At 35.7% G+C, this 21,278-nt stretch overlaps 2 protein-coding genes across 2 annotated transcripts; both read left to right on the top strand.

Annotated features, from left to right (window-relative positions):
- Positions 1-1,441: 1,441 nt before the first annotated feature.
- On the top strand, positions 1,442-6,044 carry LOC120269349 (vesicle-associated membrane protein 711-like). The gene is made up of 4 exons (XM_039276687.1): positions 1,442-1,690; positions 3,800-3,990; positions 5,038-5,201; positions 5,639-6,044. The coding sequence occupies exons 1-4, from the start codon at positions 1,474-1,476 to the stop codon at positions 5,727-5,729; spliced, it is 663 nt and encodes a 220-aa protein (XP_039132621.1). The 5' UTR covers positions 1,442-1,473; the 3' UTR covers positions 5,730-6,044.
- Positions 6,045-7,224: 1,180 nt separating this feature from the next.
- LOC120268807 (flowering time control protein FCA) lies at positions 7,225-20,486 on the top strand. Its single transcript, XM_039276073.1, has 19 exons — positions 7,225-7,638; positions 9,066-9,136; positions 9,780-9,858; positions 14,080-14,162; positions 14,243-14,294; positions 15,270-15,337; positions 15,548-15,614; positions 15,708-15,787; positions 15,865-15,929; positions 16,117-16,179; positions 16,830-16,989; positions 17,087-17,167; positions 17,287-17,865; positions 18,025-18,231; positions 18,324-18,557; positions 18,642-18,680; positions 19,232-19,294; positions 19,381-19,426; positions 20,032-20,486. The coding sequence occupies exons 1-19, from the start codon at positions 7,326-7,328 to the stop codon at positions 20,037-20,039; spliced, it is 2,358 nt and encodes a 785-aa protein (XP_039132007.1). The 5' UTR covers positions 7,225-7,325; the 3' UTR covers positions 20,040-20,486.
- Positions 20,487-21,278: the final 792 nt, after the last annotated feature.

The raw sequence follows: 21,278 nt of genomic DNA on the forward strand, positions 1-21,278 counted from the left end.
GGGTTGATGCAATTTACGTATTTAAACATTGTTTGATGGTTTCCTTGAGTTGGAAATCGGAAAGAATTCTATTCTTGTATTTGATTTTGATGGTAACTACGGATTTAGGTTCGACACTGCAGTGTGGGGTTTCACGGTCCGGCCTAACGGGAGGCGGCATGGTTAACCTTGTGTTTACCCTGGTCAAGAGGTGCGCGGAGCTATTGACAGGGGTTCTATTTTTGTGAGAAACCCGGGGTTACCACACGGGAATCTCAGTGGCCAACACCAAGAAAAGGGCAACATTTATATTGTTAAGGTTTTAAAACACCTTGGTGGTCCCGTAGCTAGTCGCGGCCACGACTAGCTTGGGAATGGTTTGAGGCCAACTCGCATTTTCTTTAACTGTGTTCAATGTGTTGAAACAGTTACTCGCCTATTGTATTGTTAGGCATTGTGTTATTTGTTAACATGTGGAATACTTGAAATTTTTTTTTATATGTTAGTATTATTGTGGTAGATAAAGATTTGAAATACTTGTTCTCTATGTTATATCTATGTTGTTACCACTCACTGGGTAACACATGTTACTCACCACTCTCCTTTCTCCTTTCTTAGACTGCGACGTTGGACTGAGTTGTGCTGTGAAGGCAGTAGAGTAATTTGTCTGTTCTTCTTGTCTAGGTTTGTTATAGTGTGCATGTAAATTTTATGGATCCACTAGACTTGACCATTATGTATTGTTCTTATATTTGTACCTCTTAGATTGTAACTGAAACCCTGTTTGTATTATTGTGATGTTCTCTTGTATTTAGGGTCCCTGTGTGAGGGAACCCTATTATGTTTTCATTGTTGATAATGTTCTATGTTCTAGTAACTGTATTAGCAGGTTTGTGTTGAGTATTACGGCGACTTGAAGGTGAGGGCCATTGTGGGACCCACTTCTTGTTGTCGTGGCGGTTGCCACGTGCCCGGTTAGGTTCGGGGCATGACATTATATAAATAAATAGAATAATAATTTAATTTCTAATGATCTGTTCATGTTATTTTGTGGTTATACTCTATATCTATATATATTGTTAATTTCCATTAAATGTGAGGGGCGTTTGTCACTTATTTATAAAAAAAATAATAATTTTATTATATTATACATCCATGTAATTTTTGTTTTTTTTGTCAATATGGGGTTGAGCGCTTTAAAATTATCTATTTTGTAAGGGTTATATACGCAATAAAAGTTATCATACGTAATTATAAATTTTGCAAGGGTATATGCGCAAGAAAGGACGTCAAATGTAATTACAACCTTTTTCAGGGGAAATACCGTAAAACCTCGGTGTCAGCTTCGCTGTTCCAATCCAAACAGCAAAGAGACCACTACATTGCCTCGAGATTCGTGTTCTTTGATGATCTCATCATACTGCACAGATCTCAAAGCATATATCAAAAGTCTAGAGAGAGAGAGAGAGAGAGAGAGAGAGAGAGAGGTCGGCAATGGCGATCGTGTACGCGCTGGTGGCGCGGGGGACGGTGGTGCTGGCGGAGTTCAGCGCCGCATCGGGCAACGCCGGCGCCATCGCTCGCCAGATCCTTGAGAAGATCCCGGGAACCAACGACAGCAACGTCTCATACTCACAGGATCGGTATGTGTTTCATGTTAAGAGGACCGATGGGATCACCGTCCTTTGCGTCGCTGATGATTCCGCCGGCCGTGAGTCCCTCCGATCTTTGATCTTTTTCCTTACTTTTTATTTTGTTTGATTGAATTTGAGCATGATTTAGTGTATTGTGAGGGGATGATGATTTGATTAGGTTCTAAAAAAGGCGAAATTTGTAGTCATTTTGATTGGTTATTCCATGGTTGCTTGGAGATTTTGTTGATTTTTCATGGATTAAAATTGTTAGTTTTGGAAGCTTAATTGGCTTTAAATTTACATGTATGTTATAGAGATAAAGGATTTGGAGGGATTATAGTATAGTTGAGAGTCACAGGATTGAGTTGAGTGATTTGTAATGAACAGAGAGGTGCTGTTATGCGGGTAATTTCCCTGCGTCTCCAACATAATTGTTTGATTGTTTGTGGGTTAGCATGTCAGAGGAATGCCCATATTTAATATGAAATATGAAGATGAACATTAATCCTATATTGGTTCTTGTGTTGCGGAGAAGAAATTTTGATGGACATTTTGGAGACTTTGTTACTGATTTTGATGTGGCATGGTATCCAAGCCACTGAAGAAACATCATAAGATATTTCTCCAAATAGCTTGATGCTTCCACTTGGTGTTTGGTTAGGGTTCAATAAGTGTTGTTAAAAGTGGCAGCGTAGGTGGTCTGCTTAGGCAGTTTTGGGTATAGGTCTGCTTAGGCATGGGTTGATTAATCTTGTAAATGCTAGTTGGCCTCTTGTATACTTAAGCGGCCGCATAGGCAGTGCATATCTGATTAATTTCCGCCTACAACCTAATTGGCCTCTTAGTTAAAAATATTTCAATATAGCTCAATCCAGCCCAATTGGGCCAACCCAAACCCACATCCATCTTTCATAGATCTGAATTATCAACTAGCTAAAACCCATTAATAAACTTAAATGTTTGTCAATGGAGCATCACATGCTATAGATGGGTGAAGATCAACAAGGAAGATGCTTCACACATGGAGATTGGAGTCAGCAAAGGCAAGAAAATAATTGCAACAACCCAAATGGGAAAGATGACAATGAGGAGATGGACTTGGATTCTAAAGAAATGGAAGAAAATACTGATTATGCATTGGAGGATTATGAGAATGATAATGATAATGATAATATGAAAAATGAAGATTGGAGAGAAGAAAGATACAAATAATCTTTGGATTGATACTTTTGTGGGCAATAGCTAATGCACATATTGTATTTTTGCTTTTGTTTTTTAGCTTGACAATCTTGACATCATGGACAAAGTTTTGTGCTTATATTAAACTACTAAAGCATAAATGTTTTTCTTCGATGATGAATGCTTTTGAGAATGGAAGTGTGCTTGTTATTTACTTGCTATCCTTTTTAAATAAATTTGCTCAATATTATTCAAGATACTCATAAACTATATTTTTATATTTTATATATTTTTCCAAAATAATCACCTGTTAGGTTACTTGGCAGTACACCTAGGTGCTTGTGCAGTGCCTAGGTAGCTAGGGCTTGTACTACCTAGGCAATGCCTAGCTGCCAAGTCAGTGTTTATTCCATAGCTGAGGTATAAGATGTTGGAGGATTGGTCTGTATTGATCCTTGAAAATCAATTCTGAGCTGATTGTTGATGAAAGGATTATAGCATCAGCCTACTCCATTTCTACTGACTTAATCTGCATGAAACTGTAGATCTATTCACATCATCTCGTGACCTGATTTTTGAAAGAAAATTACGTGTTGGAACTTATCTGTTCCATTTGTTGAGAAAATTAGAGGATTGTCAATGCCAAATCGACACATTGCATAAATTGGTTTCTGTTGGAAAGAAAACAATGACAGAGCAATTTCATATCCAGAATAGGATTTGATGTGTGAAATTACAAGAAAGCATGACAACTGGATTGAGTAGTGATACTTGTTGTTTGTTGGCAAAGGCTTCTTGAATGTTGATAATGATTTTTTATATCCTACTAGCTGTCATCTTTGATTTGGGTCATATGTATTTTATCCTTTAAAAGTGTTTGACAAGGAATGCATGGTTTTGTTGCATAATTTGCCATTGCTGCTTGTCGGTCTTTGCCTTGTAAGCTGATTATTATGGTCATATTTATACCTGCTGATGTGTGTTTCTTCATTGGGTAATTTATTTAGGGAGAATTCCTTTTGCCTTTCTTGATGATATTCATGGTAGATTTGTGAAGACCTATGGTCGTGCTTGTCACACTGCTCTTGCTTATGCTATGAATGATGAATTCTCGAGGGTATTGAGCCAACAAATGGAGTACTATTCAAGTGACCCTAATGCTGATAGGATAAACCGGATCAAAGGTGAAATGAGTCAGGTACTGGTTTGATAATTTTAGCCACTTTTAGTCGCTTTTCAAGTTATTATCTTTCATTCCATGTTATGTGTGTACGACCAAGGCGGCGCTTGGCCTTGATATGAATTTTCAACCATATGTTTTCTTTTTTTATTGAGATATTATTTTTCTAAAGCATTTTTTTTTTTGTATTTGTTATAGTTGACAAAGTTTAGGAAAACCAGTTTATGAGATAAAATCATAACTTGACCTGTTTCAATAGGATAGTTTTCAATGTGGAACTCATTGGCTTAGAAAATTTACTCTATGAACTTCATCATAGGCAAATTTATTCTTTGGGTAGTTACATATATCCTGATAACAAGTAGTGAGCCAATGATCTAAGGTTTTTATGTGAGTGTTGTATTAAGTTAAACTTATGATATATTTATATGGTTCCACTTCATAGGATGTTTTTTTCTGTATGCGAATTTGATAATTTTGATATATCTAGTTTATGTATGTATACTAGTAATTAGGTTGCTTCTTGTTCCCCACCTTATAGGTCTGTGCATTCATTTCACAAATTTCATTTACATAAATATGTTGCATGTTTGAATTTTTCTTATTAATAGTTGAAATTTCACACATACTTTTATTTATTATTTAATTATATATTTCTGAGTGATTATCAGAAAATAATGACATGTAGATGGAAATTTTAGCCATTTCTTTAGTAACATCAAAGTTAATTTCCAATTAGAGGCTATATGATCACCTCAATTTTGTGAAGTTGCAAATGTGTTACATCGAGAAGGGTTTCTTAGCTGGGCATGCTGTAAAAGAGTTAGAGCCTTTCTTTATATTTATGCAGGAGTGATGTTTGCATTCATTGATCAATTCTTTATGTAGTTGTCAACAGTGTCTATTAACATGTATTGGTAATAATGTATGTTCAAGGGTTTCCTAATTGACATACCCCTGTATAAATTCTGGCCACTGTGGCTTAGATTGCATGTCTTCTGGTACATTAATTAATTTTCTGCAATTTGAATTGTTCTCACATTTGTAAGATATGCATCTCTATAGGTGCGCAATGTTATGATAGAAAATATTGACAAGGTTTTAGAAAGAGGTGATCGGCTGGACTTGCTTGTAGATAAAACTGCAAATATGCAAGGGAATACGATGCGTTTCAGAAGGCAAGCTCGCCGATTTAGGAATTCAGTGTGGTGGCGCAACGTAAAGCTCACGTGAGTATTTCCTCAATTAAATGCATCCAGTCCCCTTTAAGCATTAGGCTGTCACCTTAAATTCTTGGTGTCTTATACTCCATGCTATCAATATAATTAATGAATGTAGACTTTTCTTTTATTCCCGTTAGTGCTCATTTGTTTCATTTTGTGCATGTCTTCTAGCAAACAACTCAACTACCAATGATGATTTAAAGTGGTGTTATAAGTGCCTGAAAGTGGGAAATTTATCTTATGTTTTGTTATGCTAACCAAGATATTTGCTTGTAGTTTCTGATTTCCCTCTTGTACAAATTAATCCATTACAACTGCTTGTTTGCTGATTATCTTTATTTATATGATGATTAGGAACTTTATCACTTGTGCATTTGTTTGATTTTCTTACTCTTTTGAGCCAATATGCCCCATCAGTTCTAAAGTAAACTTTCATTTTTCAGGGTTATCTTGGTCCTTATCCTTTTGATTATTATCTACGTCATTGTTGCTTTCGCCTGCCATGGAGTTACACTGCCATCTTGTATTGGGTAAAAATGTTCATATTTTGTTTGCTGGTTATGTTTTGTGCCCCATCTCCGTTCCATTATTATCATCCGGTGTGCCCGATGCAAATAATAGGTTTGCCATTGTTTGCTTATGTGAGAATTTGCAAAGTTATGCTGTTTGCTTCCTTTATGACATAAGAACATGTTGTGAATTGTGGTGCAGGTTCTGATTCATTCCCTATATATATATTTTGTGTTCTAAATTATATCTTTCTTGTTATTTTCCTCTTTTTCTCCCCTATTGGAAATCTGCAGTGACATGTGTTTGGATTGCTGGAACAGAAAGCTTGAATTATTATTAGTTTCTTGTGTTTAATTGTGCATCAATAAGCGAAAAACAGTGAACGCACCGACATACTTTATCTTCTCATTTCCTTTCATCATTTTTTGTTTTCCTATAATTTATCGAGTGGTAACTTTTATGTTTTATGACTTCTTCCAGCCAAATTTTGTTGATATTTTTTCTGCAACTGAAAATCTGCAGTGGTGTGTGCTTGGATTGTTTTCTTTTGTTGTTTTCAAGTCTTTTCTGTTGATTTTTTCTTCTGTCTATGTTTTTTGCAGTCATTGCAGAATGGTAAAATGTATTGATATCTTTTTTTTTTAATTCTTAATTTTCTTTCAATTCATTTAACACTGAAGAAAAAGAAGGCAGGTTACAGAGTTGGGATATCTTAGTGAATGTTTTTATTTTATTGTTATTTTAAAAGATGAAGTTATTATTGATGGCTCTTGAAAGCATGTTTTCAGATTCACAGCTTCATGTTTGATGGGTCATTTTGCAGGGTTGTCCAATTGATTTTGGAATAATTTAATTATGTTTATTTAAATTCATTTTGATTAGAAATTACATACTCAAAATTAATTCTCTTTGTTTATGTTGTACCTTTCTTTTTTTTTTTGTTTTAATAATTGAGATTTCAAGGGAAAAATAGTTTGGATTAAAGGTGATGAATGAGCTAATATTATCATCCATAATGATTAATTAACTTAATCAGAATATATCCTAATTTTTACTAGTGTGATTAAACTTTTGGCTGTTTATTATTAAAAAATGCTTGTGTTTAATTAAAGAATGCACATATTTGATTATATTTATTATTGTTATTATTATTATTACAATTTATTTAATTTAAATATAAATAAGAGAAATTTGATAAAAAAAAATAAAATAAAAAACATTAAATTTGAACCATAAAATTTTTACTAAAAATTTGAATTGAGTGAACAAAAAATAATTTGTTAACATTAATTCAAAGTTAACTCACTCTGACAAAAATTTAATGAAAATAATAAAAAAAATAAAAATGCATAAATATAAATATGCATTTTTAAAAGGTATGTATGTAAATTGTCCTAATAATACTTCCACAAGGGCTTCTCCGCAATATTGTATAGACATTGAAGGACTAAAGAAATATTTCAAGAAGTTTTAGGGGGTAATACGAAAATATCCATCATTATTACCCCTTAAAAAAAAAAGGAAAACCCGCACGAGCTCTATCGCTAAATGCTCTACTCTTCATCCCTTTCTTTTTGTTAGGGTTTCGATCCGAGCATTCAAAACCCTAGTTTTTCCACCATGGATCGGCACCGTAGTGATCGTGGTGGAGATCGAGGCGGTGGGGACGGTGGTGGAAGGCACTCCAGGATGCCTTCGAGATGGTCATCTGCCGAAAGCCCAACTAGCCAGCAGAATCGGTACCCAGGTCACTCCCGGGGTGGTGGAGCGTTCTCTGGCGGAGGAGAGGGATTCTCGGGTGGTGCCATGCGCCACCACCCTTACCGACATCCCGATGAGTACCCGTCGCCTGGTGGAGGACCCGGAATTCGCGGTGGGCATGCCGGCGGATTTCGGGGTCCTACGCCGCCATTTGGACAGAAGCGTAGCGGAGGTGGGTTTCAGGGCCTTGGAGGCTCGCTATGTAGCTTGAATTTGTAGATTTCTTATTTTGCCGCTGATTTTTGCTCTCTCTTGGGGGTTAGGGTTTATTGTCTAGCCCTTTTTTTTTTTATTTGGAAAAACTTCTCAATTGTCTAATTGTAATTCTATTGTGTTTTTCTTAGTAAGTAACGTAGTTTGCTAGGGAAAAGAGTGCTCTTGGAATTGTTTCCCTCACAAGAAGAGCTCATGTGTTTAGTATTAAATTTTGGTTTGATCATTATTGGGGGTTTTGTAGATGCTATCGAAATTCATCACTTTAAAGCAATAGCTGATGCCTGCTGGTTAGTGTTTAGGGTATTGGGGTGAGGTGCACCTCTAGGTTGATTCATGACAATATTTGTTTATGGAATCTTTCCTGTCCTTTATTTCACTTTTCTATATATGAATAATACAATTATGCATGATATATAAAAATATAGTCTGGCATTACATTAGGTCTCACGTAGAGAATTTGCCAAGCAACAAAGTCAAATAAAATAAAATCTGCTGTATATGTGAGAAATTGACAGCTTTTAGTTGGTTAGGGATGTATTGTTGGAAATATGGGTTCTTCAAGCTTAAAATATTTTGTTTGTTTATCTAAACTAAGACATAATGTTTTAGATGTTACATTTACTATTGTGGCAAAGAGAGATTTTTGAGTTATACATTTGAGATATTTGCAAGCTCAAATTTATTTTCTCCCATGCTTAAGAAACTTTAACTATTTACTCACTTATGGTTCATGAGGAAAGAAGATAGCTGAAATTTTCATTACCTGATACCCTATTGGTAGTTTGAAGAGTCTATTTTGCGTCATATTAACTATCAAAATTAGATTCAAGTGTTTAACTTAATGGGTATAATACAGATTTTGTTATGGTGTATCATGTTCGTGTATAATTTGAAGAGTTGGTTCATAATGAACTGTAACTGGCAGAAAGAGATTGGTTTGCATTTTTGAAACTATTGGTGATTCCGTCTTGGTGGATTGTAAATCTGCAAGATGAAGTATATCTTTGATAAACCATTAATTCTGAGTTGGGTATGGTTGAAGATCCCTGTCATCAAGTTTAACCTTAATTCTTGCCAATTGGACATCAGAGATATCTGAACATAACTACATTCTTCAGCTTATTGAGGCACTTGAGTCTTTCGTTAAAAATCACTTCAAATTGTTAGCCTTGTAATGTCTGCAAACCTATTCTTACTTGTTCTTAGTTTGTTTCACCTGGCTATTTCTTCATTAAGCAGTAACAATTGAACATTATCTAACCAGGTACTTAGTCATTCTTTTACTATTATTTTGCGTTATTTGTAATATTAAATTCTTGTAGTGCTGCGTTTTTCTTTTTTTTCTTTTTTCTTTTTTGACAATTTGTTCTTCATTGTACCCAGATTATCAAGAAGGTGGTAATTTTGCTAAACTCTTTATTGGATCAGTTCCAAGGACCGCAACTGAACAAGAAGTGAGTTTACATTTTACACATGATATTTTGTATGCCCTGTAATGATTCACTGCATTTTCTTTATTTCTTTTTCACTTCTGCGCATGTATGATCTTTAGAGGGGCCCTGTTAGGGCAAATGATTATTTAGGCTTCAATAGAATTAACTGGCTGTCTAAACTAGAAGGATTTTTCTGAACTCTAGTTGGCTTTTTGCTTTGTTGGTTTTAGTTTTAATCTTCGTTTGCTTGACTATTTACTTGTTGATTTTACTCTTAATGATTGTGATTTTTTTTTTTCTTAAAAAAATTGTCTTGTTTGAAAATCATGATGTCTTGGCTTTGTGGATCCTATCCCAGTGGCTTTTGGAACCAAGGTATCGTTAATGGAAGCTTCAATGCTTCTCCTGCTATCTTAAATTTGCACCATGGATTGGTTATTCAACCTATTTTGCTAGATGAATACAATTACTTTTTTCCATTTCAATCTGCGTTTGATTGCCTTCTGATTTTTGTTGTGATTTTTCTACTGCAGTACCAATAAGTTTTCATTATATTATAGACGAGCCCCATGCGTGATTATTTGTCTATTTAGTTTCTGATTGTCAGCATTTTCTCCTTAGGAACGCTGTTCATTCATCTAATTATGTTTTCATTTGTTTTTAGATTCGGCCATTATTTGAGGAGCATGGAGAGGTTATTGAAGTAGCTTTAATTAAAGATAAGAGAACTGGCCAGCAACAAGGTACGCTCAAATGCTTAATTTGACATATTATGATCTATGCTTGGAATTTTTTCAGGTCACTTGAGGGGCTAAAGGAAGCATAAGCTCGTGTTTCCGCCTAAATAAATTTTTGAACAATCACCAGTTTTATTTTGCTTTGCACAATCTCATAGTGTCTGCCATGTTCAATCTTGAAGAAGAAAAAGAATATGCGAACCTTATACTAGGTTGTTGCTTGTAGCAGTCAGATTTCTGTCTGAAATCAAGTCCTGCTCTTGTAATACCATGTGCAATGGTGACATTTAACTCATTCTTGAACATAACCATTGTTAATATATATGACTTTAGGTTTTTCAGGCTTCAAGACATGATGATGTGTGGTCATGTGCATTGTTATGTTGCAGCTGGTGAAATAGATGTTTAGGCGTGTTTCTTGATTGTTTTTTTTAATTAAAGATTGCAAGTTCTGAATGTGCTCTTCTTGTGGCGTATCTTGGTGTGAGTGGGGTCATGCTCTTGCATGGTTTTGAAAAACTTGACAATGTGTAGTATTAGATGGCTTGAAATAATTTAAGGGATCTGCTTACTCACAGCATTTCGTGTCTATTGTGGATATGCTAATCATGATGTTAGAATTATAAAATTTTTAGTTGCCGTAGATAAAAACATTTCATCTAGTGAGGCTCTGAAAGAATTACCTTTTGATGCAAAGTGTAAGGTTTTGTCGAATGCTGAGGTTGGAAACACATTCACTGCTCTGTCTTTTTTTTTTTATCTGTCCTATTTCACATCTTGTCAGTTGCTTGTATTTGTAAGATGGAGCATCCTTATGACCATTTAATTTGGTATTGGTGGATGTTATTTTGCATATGATGTTCCTCACTTGGATGGTCATGTGTGGTGGCAATATAAGTTGCCTTTAGCTTGATTGGAATGAATGGATAACAAGTTATGTTTTGGTGTTTTTTTGGGCTGAATTCTAGTGCAATTATAGCCACTGTATTTTATTGGGAAGGTTGAGTTTGGATTTCAATGAGTTACATGTGAATGGTCGGTATGTATGTGTGTACATTTACTTCGTGTGTATGGTTTTGGATGGTTTGTGTTTAATGCGTCATGGTATTGTGCTATGGGATTTTGCATATTGATATGAAGCAAACCTATTTCGAAGTAGTGGCCTTTCTTGTTCAATGGATCTGTATGTATTCACTCATGGAAATGGGTCACCTTGAAAGTTTTCGAGATGAATGGAATGGTGTTGTATGAGGTGGTACAAAACTTGTTGTGCCTGTTTTTTTGTGGGGATGTTCCTTTCCACGTTATAAGTTGATTGCTTCTAAAGTTGATTGTGCTGCTTGGAGCCGTGATTTTTCACCTTTTTTTTTTCTCCTATTGATTGATGTTTCAGTCTTTGATCCATGAAGTTGGATGGATGAGTTTTGATGTTGTGTGAGCACTTTCTTCCTTTAGATGACACGTAGAAAGGCAATTATGAGATGTACAATTTACCTAACTTCACTCAGTAACTGCCAAAAGTGACATGTTGAGATGTGGCATTTCCATTTTGTGTTACACACTGGACTGCGATGATGTTTTGCGTGGAACCGGATGCTTAACGTAATACTGTTATGGTGGAATGGCTGGCTAGAAATCCAGAGATGATTTTAGGTTGTGCATAAATAATTGATTTTAATAGCTGCACAGGTGCTCCTTTGATTACTAAAAAAATACCTTAGAGCTTGCCTTTCTTGTTCTATAACTCATGGGCTTAGCCTTCTCTTCAAGCACGTCTAAGTGTAAGTTCCAGTTGACAAGGCCTAGCCTTCTTTTCAAGATTAGTTTAATTGATTAGGGAATATCCTTTAGATGATGGACAATGTCTCATGATTTCATTCTGATTTATCTGTGCCCATCTTTTGCACCTGATATTGCTACAGTTACAGAATTATTGGCTAAATATTATTAGAAAGGGATAATAGGCCAACCTTTACCTGGAGCTGTTCTTTCTCCTTCGTCACTTACTTGAATAATTCCCTTTTCCCTTTGATAGGCCAACTTTATCTGTATATGCTATTGGTGGTTTGCGTCTCGGATATTTCAAGTTTAAATTTTTTTCGTCATAAAGTATTTCAAGCTTGATGAGTTTGGGATGCGCAAGTGATGTCTTTGCTTGTCAGGATAGGGCTGCATTCTCAGAACTAACCATAGGCCTATACTGACAGAAATGTTATGCTTGACTGTCTTTTCTTTCATTCTCTTACCTTTGAGCCAATCTCTTGTTTTGCCGCATACTTTAGGATCCTGTATATGTGATTTAAATTTTTTTTTTTTTGGGGGTCATGTTTCTCTGTAGAAAACTTCTGGTATTCAAGTTGTTAGATTTTTGTCTACTCATCATCTTTAATAGTTGAAGTGCACGAAACAGATCACTGCCTCATCTTCTTACCTTATTTTCAATTAAAAAATTGAGAGAATTATGACTGGAATTTTTCATTGCATAAGCTTTCGTGTTTGCAATGGCGCATTGTGAGTGCCAAGCTGTAATTTGCATGTGTTGATCAAGTTTGAAACCTTTTAACACAGATCTTATACTTGCTTGGTTGGGGTTGTAATATCATATGCCGTCTGCATAAAATGGCTTGTTCTTTTTGGTATCAGGACTGTGAGTTCCAGATGCATACATGGATAATGGTTCATTTTATCATTCAGGCTCTTTGTGGTGTATTATGTTTGCATGAAATTTGAACCTCCATTATGTGTCATGTAGAATGCATGTTAATGTTGGACTAAATGCTCAAATCCAATGTAGTGGAACATCTTGCTTTCATCACTTCTGTTTTGTCTTGCTTTTTATATAAAAACCTCCATTATTCCTTTTGTTTTTTTATATAGTCAATATTGTACATCATCACTTCTGTTTTGTCTTTCTTTCATGTGGGTTTCTAAATACACTAGGTTTCATTGCCCTTGAATTGTATAAGAATCTCTCTCTGGTTTTTGATCTCATATGTTATTGTAAAACTGGCCCTCTAAGCTCCCTATGACCTTCATGTGTGGGTGTATGAAAGGTGAATGGCCTGCTGAGTTGTTCTGTTTGAAATTGTTGTCTCCACATTGATGTGGCTCTTTTCTATATGCCAGCATTTGGAATTATTCATTTCTGTTCTTTGGTATCCCAAAACGATTCTGTTATATATATTAATGTGATGAACTGATGGAAGCTTGATAATGATTGATAAGCTTTGCTGCGTTTCTGGATTTTTGCCAATGTTTAAAAAGGCGTATGAGGCATATGCCTTGAGGCGCGCCTGTAGGCAAGGTGGAAGAAAATTGCCCCAAGGCGTACGCCTTTCCTTCAATATGTGAGGCTTACACCTTTCTATATGAGGCGGTATGCCTCGAGGCGCAAGAGGTGTATGCCTCTACTAGTTGGGCTATTATAGATTCTTTTGATTTTCACTAGATTGCATAATGCTTGCTTTTGCTCATATTAGTGGTGTATATCCTTGGATGTAAATATGGTGTTATCCTGACCTTTTATAACTTCCTAAGCATGTTTTCAGAATTCAAGCATGGCATGACAGCAATATTTGTTTATCAGGTTTCTGTTACATGGCCTTTAAGTTAAAAACAAGTCTCATTGACTAGTTATAGCAATTGATTCAAGAATTTCCCTCAAACTGTTTGTGATTCTTTGGATGTCTGCGTTTTGATTTTTCTTATTACAGAAGCAGATCATTTAGGGGAAAAAAATTTGGTGTTTACCTTATTTCACAGCTGAAGAGACTTGGCTAATGCTGTTACTTGCTCTTCTGACTTTTGCAGAACATTGGATCCCTTTAACTATAGTTTTTCCATGCTGAGCTTATTTTAGGTATCTTATTTCATGTGAAGTGGACTTTTATATTATATTTACACCACTAGTTTTTAGATGAATTGCTATTTGATCCATTTAGAGCATATTTGTTTGTTGCAGCTGTTTATTCTGTGACTGATCTGCTTCTGTATTGTGATTTGGTGGACTTTCTGCTATGACAATTTGGGTTGCCACCCTAATTTTGTTTTTGCATCAGTAAGTTGTGGATGACCATGCATGTGACGTGAATATTCTGACCAAGTTTTTGGATGAGATCCTTTGTGCTTCTAATCAAAATATGTATAAATCAATAGTTTCTTTATAAATTTCATAATAAAAAACATTTGTAGCCGGTGAAGTCAATACACAAAGCCTTTACTTTGCAGGATGTTGTTTCATAAAATATGCGTCTTCAGAGGAAGCTGATAGAGCAATTAGGGCATTGCATAATCAATATACTTTACCCGGGGTGAGTATCAAGCTAATCTGTTCAAATTTATTCACATGTTTTTATATTATGCTCAAGCAATGTGCTTCTTGGCTTTTTAGGGATCAGGTCCTATACAAGTTAGATATGCTGATGGAGAACGGGAACGGCTCGGTAATTTTTTTAAAAGCCTCTTTTGTAGACTTATGACATGTTTAATTTGGCCATAGATACTTGGTAATTTATATTCTTATTCAGCTGGTTCAAGCATGTCTACTTCTAATCCTGTGAGGGATGTTGGTTTATGTTTATATTGTGATGTAAACACGATTCATATGTGAATTTTTACTATTTTTTTGATCAACAGGTTATGGCAGTGTCTTTATTACACTTGCAATAGGGCTTCCAATTTCTCCATCCTGTACCCTACCATTGAGTACTGTCACCATCTTTGAGACATTGTGGCTAGTGAGCTTGAATGCACCCTTTGTTTCATTATAGGGGATTTATGAGAAAATGATTTGTCATTGCACACTAGTGTCATTTATAATGAGCAAGTGTAAACTTCATTAGCCATTGCTGAAGCCTATATTGAAACTGATTCTTGTGGCAATCAATGATTGCACAATTGAATTGGAGAGCTCATTAAAAACTAATGATAGAAATAAATTATTTTGTAATGGATGATGTGATTATAATTTGGTGTTGATTTTAATGTTGTGCACCAAATGAGACAATAATTTGGATTTTGATGTGCATGTTACAATTGTTCGTGTCTTGGGTGGATATGATGTGTGAACATTAATGCTATGTGGTGTAGCTTAGGAATGTAGTGCTGATAAAACTTTAATGGTTTTTATATTTTGTGTGTGTTAATATTCATAGAAGATTTACATATCGGGTTTTATTAAAATTCATCTCTTAATTTTCATGTCTGTCAAAAGTAGCTTATTCATTTTCATGCATACCTTAAATTCATGTATCTAATTTAGGTTTACATGCCTAATGTATTTCTATATTATTTGAGGTTTCTGCTCTCCTGTGATGCACATTGGGTTAGTGAACAGTGTTTAGTAAGAAGTCAATGTTAAATAGCATGCTTCTGTAGTTCTGTTCATTTATTATTGGGATTTCTTGTTGGTTCTGTAGGTGCGGTTGAGCACAAGTTGTTTGTTGGATCACTCAATAAGCAAGCTACTGAAAAGGAAATTGAGGAAGTAAGCCTTGTTACAGATCCTATCTTTTAAGGAAATTATCTATAGCAGTATGCACAAGTTAATAGTGTATTGCTTTCTAGTTTGGTTGACAATTTTAATGCAGATTTCCAAACTGGCTGGAAGTTCTTCCACTTGCACTATGTTTGATGAGAGCAATTCTCTTTTAGTATATCTTCCAGTGACATTCTTCTCTGGATCATTCTTTCACAGATTTTTGCTCCTTATGGTCGTGTGGAAGATGTGTACATTATGAGAGATGAGTTGAAGCAAAGTCGTGGTACGCCCTATAACTTCCAGAAAGCAGCAGCCGTATTATCTACTTTTGATTGTTCATGAAACTTTTTTTTTTTTCCTTACCAAAATCTTGTAGGATGTGGTTTTGTAAAGTTTTCTGGCAGAGAGATGGCAATAGCAGCTATGTCTGCCCTTAATGGCACATATGTGATGAGGGTAAACTCAATTTATCTGTTGGAACTTGTCAAATATAAACAGCTCTGATGTCACTGATCGTGGTTCATTTTTGTTAGGGATGTGATCAGCCATTAATTGTTCGGTTTGCTGATCCAAAAAAGCCCAGGGCTGGGGAGTCAAGGTTATCACAAGTTTTTTTTTAAATATATATATATATATATATTCCTTCCATTATTTATTTATTTTTTCTCTGGTGATTATACTATAAGGATCGTTAGATCTGGACCCCTATGAAGTTTGTGACATTGAGATCTTGGTTTTCTCGTTTTTGACATTTTTTTTGTATTTTTTGCTCAAATCTATTTTAGGGGTGGCCCTGCATTTGGAGGTCCTGGTTTTGGTCCTCGGTCACAAGCACCACCGGCCGTGAGGTATGTTCATTCTGACACAAATGTATGTTTTCAAAGGTTGCCAGGAGTAAGCTTTAGTGGAATCATTTTAACTCATAACAGAAATTCTCAACATGTCACTTGAGCAAAACTTTTGAAGTAAAGCACATAATGTGATGATAAAGAGAAGAATCCTTCATTTGTTTTTCCAAGTAAACATAATTATGCTTTTGTATAAGATCTTTTGACTATTTGATTCATGATTTATGTTTATGTACAGTGTGAGCCCCACTTGACAATTTTTAAAGCAAAGCTCACTTTGGCGGGCTGTGTTTAATACAAGTGGACTTTTTCTAGATTTTGTTTGAATAAATGCATAAGAAAATAAGGGATCTGGATCCATCTTTCAAAAATTTCCAGGTTAAAAAAAAAACCAGCAAATGGATATCATTGGTCATACCAATGAACATACCCTTCTTAACAATATAGATAGTGGTTCTAATTGCTAGATAAAGTTACCTTGCATTCCTGGGAAACCAACAAACAGTACATAGATGTAAATGCTGATGTTTGTACTTTTCTCACTGTAGCATAATTGGTCCTGATTGGTATACCTCTTCTTTGTTTCTCTACGGCCTAGATTATGAAAATCCATGAGTTTCCATTTCATGTAGTCGGATTTTATGTTGCAGGCCAGGTCCCAACTTTGGCGAGCCTGTTGGTGGGCGGATGCCACCAAATGCCTGGCAGCCAATGGGTCCACAGTCAATGGGAGCACCTTCTCAAGTTAATATGGATGGATTTGGCAACAATAAATCAGGCAAAGGTGGTATCCCTATGCCTTCAGCTGGAGTAAGTCTGCTGAAATCTCTCATCTTGTTTGCTAGTTATAGATAGAAGGAAAGCTTTGTCTTATGTTACTCATGTTTTGCCTCTTTTGAAAATTTAGCCGGATTCTTCAAGTGGCCATAGTGGTCCCACAAATGGTTCTCTTTCTGGTGTTGCTGGGAAACCACCTCCGTCGCAAAATGTAAGTGGAATGCCATATGTATATACTCCGTGCGTGAGGTTTCTTGCCCTGCTTGAAATCTGGGGAAACAAGTAGTGAACTTGCGAAGTCTAAATCTCTTCTTTAAATGTGTTGTTCAGGACTTTAACCTGCCTGTAGGACAAAACCAGCCTGCTGGTCAGCAATTATCACCTGCACAAAAGTCGTTCATATCTCCCCAACATTTGCCACCTTCCCTTCAGCCACTGCACAACCAACAAAACATGGTTTCACAATCACAAGGACAAGTTTTGCAGGTGCCACCACAGCAACTTGGTCAGATTCCAATCCCACATTCTGGTGGCTTACCTTCCAGTCAGGGTCTACCATCTCAGAACTTAATTGGTATTAGTGGCCAACCACCCGTTTCACATCCTCCACTTCAACAGAATGCCTCTGCCACGCCTCTCCAGCCTCCTCTAAGCTTGCAGCAGTTAGGTGTTTCAGGGGCTGCTACTCAACCTGTGCCTGCTGCTTCCTCCATGTCACAACTCCTTCAGCAACCCATTCAGCAATTGCCATCTCAGATATCACAGGCCTTACTTCAACAACAGGCACAAGCTTTACAATCAAGCGTTCTTTCATCTCAGCAGGCAATTTCTCAGCTTCAGCAACAGTTGCATTTAATGCAACAATCAAGTATAAACCAACAACAAAGTTCACAGACTGGTAAACAGCAGGTAATCTGTTACCAGACTCTTTATCATTGTGATACTTGAGTTCTGCTTATGTTTGTTGTTGATTTCTATAAAAAAATATATATTATTTGGACTTGTGTCAGCAATTAATTCATTTTCTATTAGGTTGGATTGCTTTTAATCTGTTCACTAATTTTGCAGCCACAGTGGACTGGGGTGACATCAGCCACACCACAATCAGCCTCAAGCAGCACCACTAGTTCAACTGCTGTGGTTATTCCTTCAGCTGCATCTACCACCCCTGCACTTCCAGCAACTCCTGTGGTTCCTCTAACCTGTAATTGGACAGAACACACATCTCCTGAAGGGTATAAATATTATTATAATAGTACTACCCGTGAAAGTAAGGTGAGAATCTTGTGCATTCAGTTGAACTTGTTTTACAAGATGTCATTCTTTTCTTTAGTTCTGATATTGTGACCTTTTCTTGCATTATGCAGTGGGAGAAGCCAGATGAGTTGGTGTTATTTGAACAACAGCAGCAGCAACAGAAATTATTGCTTTTACAGCAGCAGCAACAAAAGTTGGCTGTCCAACAGCTTCAGTCACCATCTCAGACGCAGCCACACACACAGATTCCCCCCAATCGGCAAGTTTCACAAGTACAACAGGTGGCTCCTCAGATGCAGCTCAATCAGCCGCCACAAATGCAGCTCCTCCAGCCCCAGTTGGCGGTAAGTAGAAGTTTATTTGTTACTGAGTTTTATGTTTCAACACACATATTTCAGTTGTTTACTGCCTTTAACTTGCTATTGCAGTATCAAGCTTCTGGTGTGGCCAGCCAACCTAATATTCAGGTATGTTCCAGCCTAGAAAAATACACATTCCATTTTTTCCATATCCGCAGCAGTAGTTTTCTAACTTTTACATCGAACAAATTGAAGTATTGAACCAAGTTGAATTATACTAGTTGTATCTGGTACATCCTCCAGCATCTTCCTGGTATGTTTTGGGTTTTCACCATTGGACCTCACAAATGATGAGTGATTTACTCATATGAGAACATTCAGTGGCAGGCTTGTTTATCTGAATGAAACACATCCCTTCCAAGTTTATCTGTATTACAATAAGAGTTACATTTGAGTTATGTTATATGTTAGCTTAAGAATGCTATATTTTTGGTGGTATGAAATTTGTTGAACTTGTCTTTCAAACGCAACTCTTGTATTGGAGAGTGGTTTGATGTTGTGTTGTTTCCTTCTAGTAGAGTATCCTAGAAGTCATAATGCTTGGGTTTTGGTTGATATACTTTAGGAAACTTTTATTGGTATATATGATTATGTTGTCAATTGTATATATTAATTAGATGGAATTCTACATTTTTCTACTTCTGTTTTGTTTAACTCAGGAACTGAATTATGCGCAATTACAAACATCTACTTCTGTTATTGACCCAGGTCGAGTTCAACAGGTATTTATTCAATTGCCAGGTCATTTTTTTTTTAAATTTCCTAGGTGAAGTGTTCTACATTTAATTCTTTTCTGGGATCTATGCAGGGACTTCAAGCTGCTCAAGAGTGGATGTGGAAAAATAAACCTTCAGGTTCTTAGCACTCTCTCACAAATGAGTGTCACCTCATGTTATTTTTCAACTGGAAATGTTCTATATATATATAGGTTTTCTTTTAGCAATAATGCATATTATACATGAAGGTTTCTGAAGGACCTTTGATGAATCAGAGACAATGATACACTGAAGTGTTGTTGTAGTAGATGCACAGATGATAGTGAACCTACAGTAATCTCTTCATGTGATACCAATTTAGGAATTTTATGTTGATCATGCCCACGGCATTAACTAGACCATCTCATATATCCTCAGTGATAATGTTATTTTAAAGAGAGGGTTGTTATCTTGATGCTTCAGGTGCCAAATAAAGCTTGGGAGTACTTCATATAAACTGATCACAACTCATAAGCTTTTGCCCATGGAATATAATTATTAGGGTTTTCTGATAATTAATTTTCAATATGTTTGCACATGTTCCCATTTATAGATATAAACTCATCATTTTGTTTTTCCATAATTTCTTCTACTTGTTTCCTGTGTTCTTTTAATGTCAAACTACATAATTAAATTATAAAGTTGGTTTAGGAACAGTATATCCTCTTTGACATTTACAACCCATTGACTGTTGTCTTTCATAGGTTCTTGACGTTGAGACGACGGACACGGTCCAATGATGAGGTCCGATAGGAGGGGAGCTATCTTATTGCGAGCAGAACCAATTCGCCCCGGATATAAACCGGAGTGGTGCCTTAAAGACTTACTTTCTTACCATCAGAAGTCCCATGAGAACTTCTGCCTTGCAATAGTATCAAACCCTAAATCCCAAAAAAGAGGAGCTGATTTTGCATTCCTCTTCATGTTTAACCCATAATGTTGACTAGGTTGTAGAATCACTGAAAAAATTTCTAGTCCTTCTCCTTTTTCAGTCTTTGGAATAATATTTTATTTTATTTTTTTGTATTTATTAAACTGTCAGATGTTGTAATGAGTCTTTAATTCTGCATAGACAGAACTCTAGTGTTTTTTTAGGGTTTTCAGTGACACAAAGTCTATTTTAAATTTTTAAACAGTTTGATATGAAGACTCAAATCTGTTGTATGCTTCCTGCTCCTCCTACTCCCTTTATTTTTGTTGCCTTTTTCTTCTGTTTTTGAGTGGTTGGTCTTTCCCTTATCATTGTTTGGAACCTCTCTCTCTCTTTTTTTTTCCTACTCACTCAAACACAAAAAGAAAGTTACCAACTGCTCTTCTTTCACTTGATACACTTCTTCCTTCTTTACTTTTTCTTTCACTCAATTGCAAAGTTAAATATGTAATATCCAGAATGTGTTTTTTGTTTGACTCTTTCTTGTGGCTCAGAGTGGACACACGGTTTCACCAACTACGCTGTTTTGCCTGCTTCATAATACCTTTATATATATATATATATATATATATATATATATATATATATATTCTGACATATGTAATAGTAAATCTCAAAAGATACATATAAGCTTACTATAATTTTTTTTCTTCTATGTTACATGAGATTTTTTAAAAATGGTAAAGATACGTAGTGTAAATATGTTTTTTTTTTAATATAATTAAAGATACTGGGTTTAATTAGATCAGAAATTTGAGAGAGCTCTTTTGGTGAGTCTAGTGTGAAAAAAGTAAAAGTATGTTCAACCACCAGGCACTCTAATCTTTTGTAAGATTGGGAAGACGAACTCTTGCTTGATATTGTTGTTGGGCAAAAGAAGTCTATAATTATTTATGAATCTCTTAGAAAATCATTGGTTGTGTATTAATACTTGATAAATGTTCATTTTGATGTTTCCTTTTTTCCAAATAAATTTTTTTTTTTTTTAAAAAAAACCAACCCACACCCAATCTCACACTC

Source organism: Dioscorea cayenensis, chromosome 9 (genome assembly GCF_009730915.1).
Source record: "Dioscorea cayenensis subsp. rotundata cultivar TDr96_F1 chromosome 9, TDr96_F1_v2_PseudoChromosome.rev07_lg8_w22 25.fasta, whole genome shotgun sequence".
In the NCBI taxonomy this organism is placed as follows: Eukaryota; Viridiplantae; Streptophyta; class Magnoliopsida; order Dioscoreales; family Dioscoreaceae; genus Dioscorea; species Dioscorea cayenensis.

Excerpts from the sequence above, each read along its gene's own strand:
- LOC120269349 (XM_039276687.1), top strand. The coding sequence starts at position 1,474 with ATGGCGATCGTGTACGCGCTGGTGGCGCGGGGGACGGTGGTGCTGGCG. Across the intron at positions 3,991-5,037 it reads TCAAAGGTGAAATGAGTCAG|GTGCGCAATGTTATGATAGA; the intron begins GTACTGGTTTGA and ends GCATCTCTATAG. Across the intron at positions 5,202-5,638 it reads TGGCGCAACGTAAAGCTCAC|GGTTATCTTGGTCCTTATCC; the intron begins GTGAGTATTTCC and ends TTCATTTTTCAG.
- LOC120268807 (XM_039276073.1), top strand. The coding sequence starts at position 7,326 with ATGGATCGGCACCGTAGTGATCGTGGTGGAGATCGAGGCGGTGGGGAC. Across the intron at positions 9,859-14,079 it reads GAGAACTGGCCAGCAACAAG|GATGTTGTTTCATAAAATAT; the intron begins GTACGCTCAAAT and ends TTTACTTTGCAG. Across the intron at positions 16,180-16,829 it reads CAAGCACCACCGGCCGTGAG|GCCAGGTCCCAACTTTGGCG; the intron begins GTATGTTCATTC and ends TTTATGTTGCAG.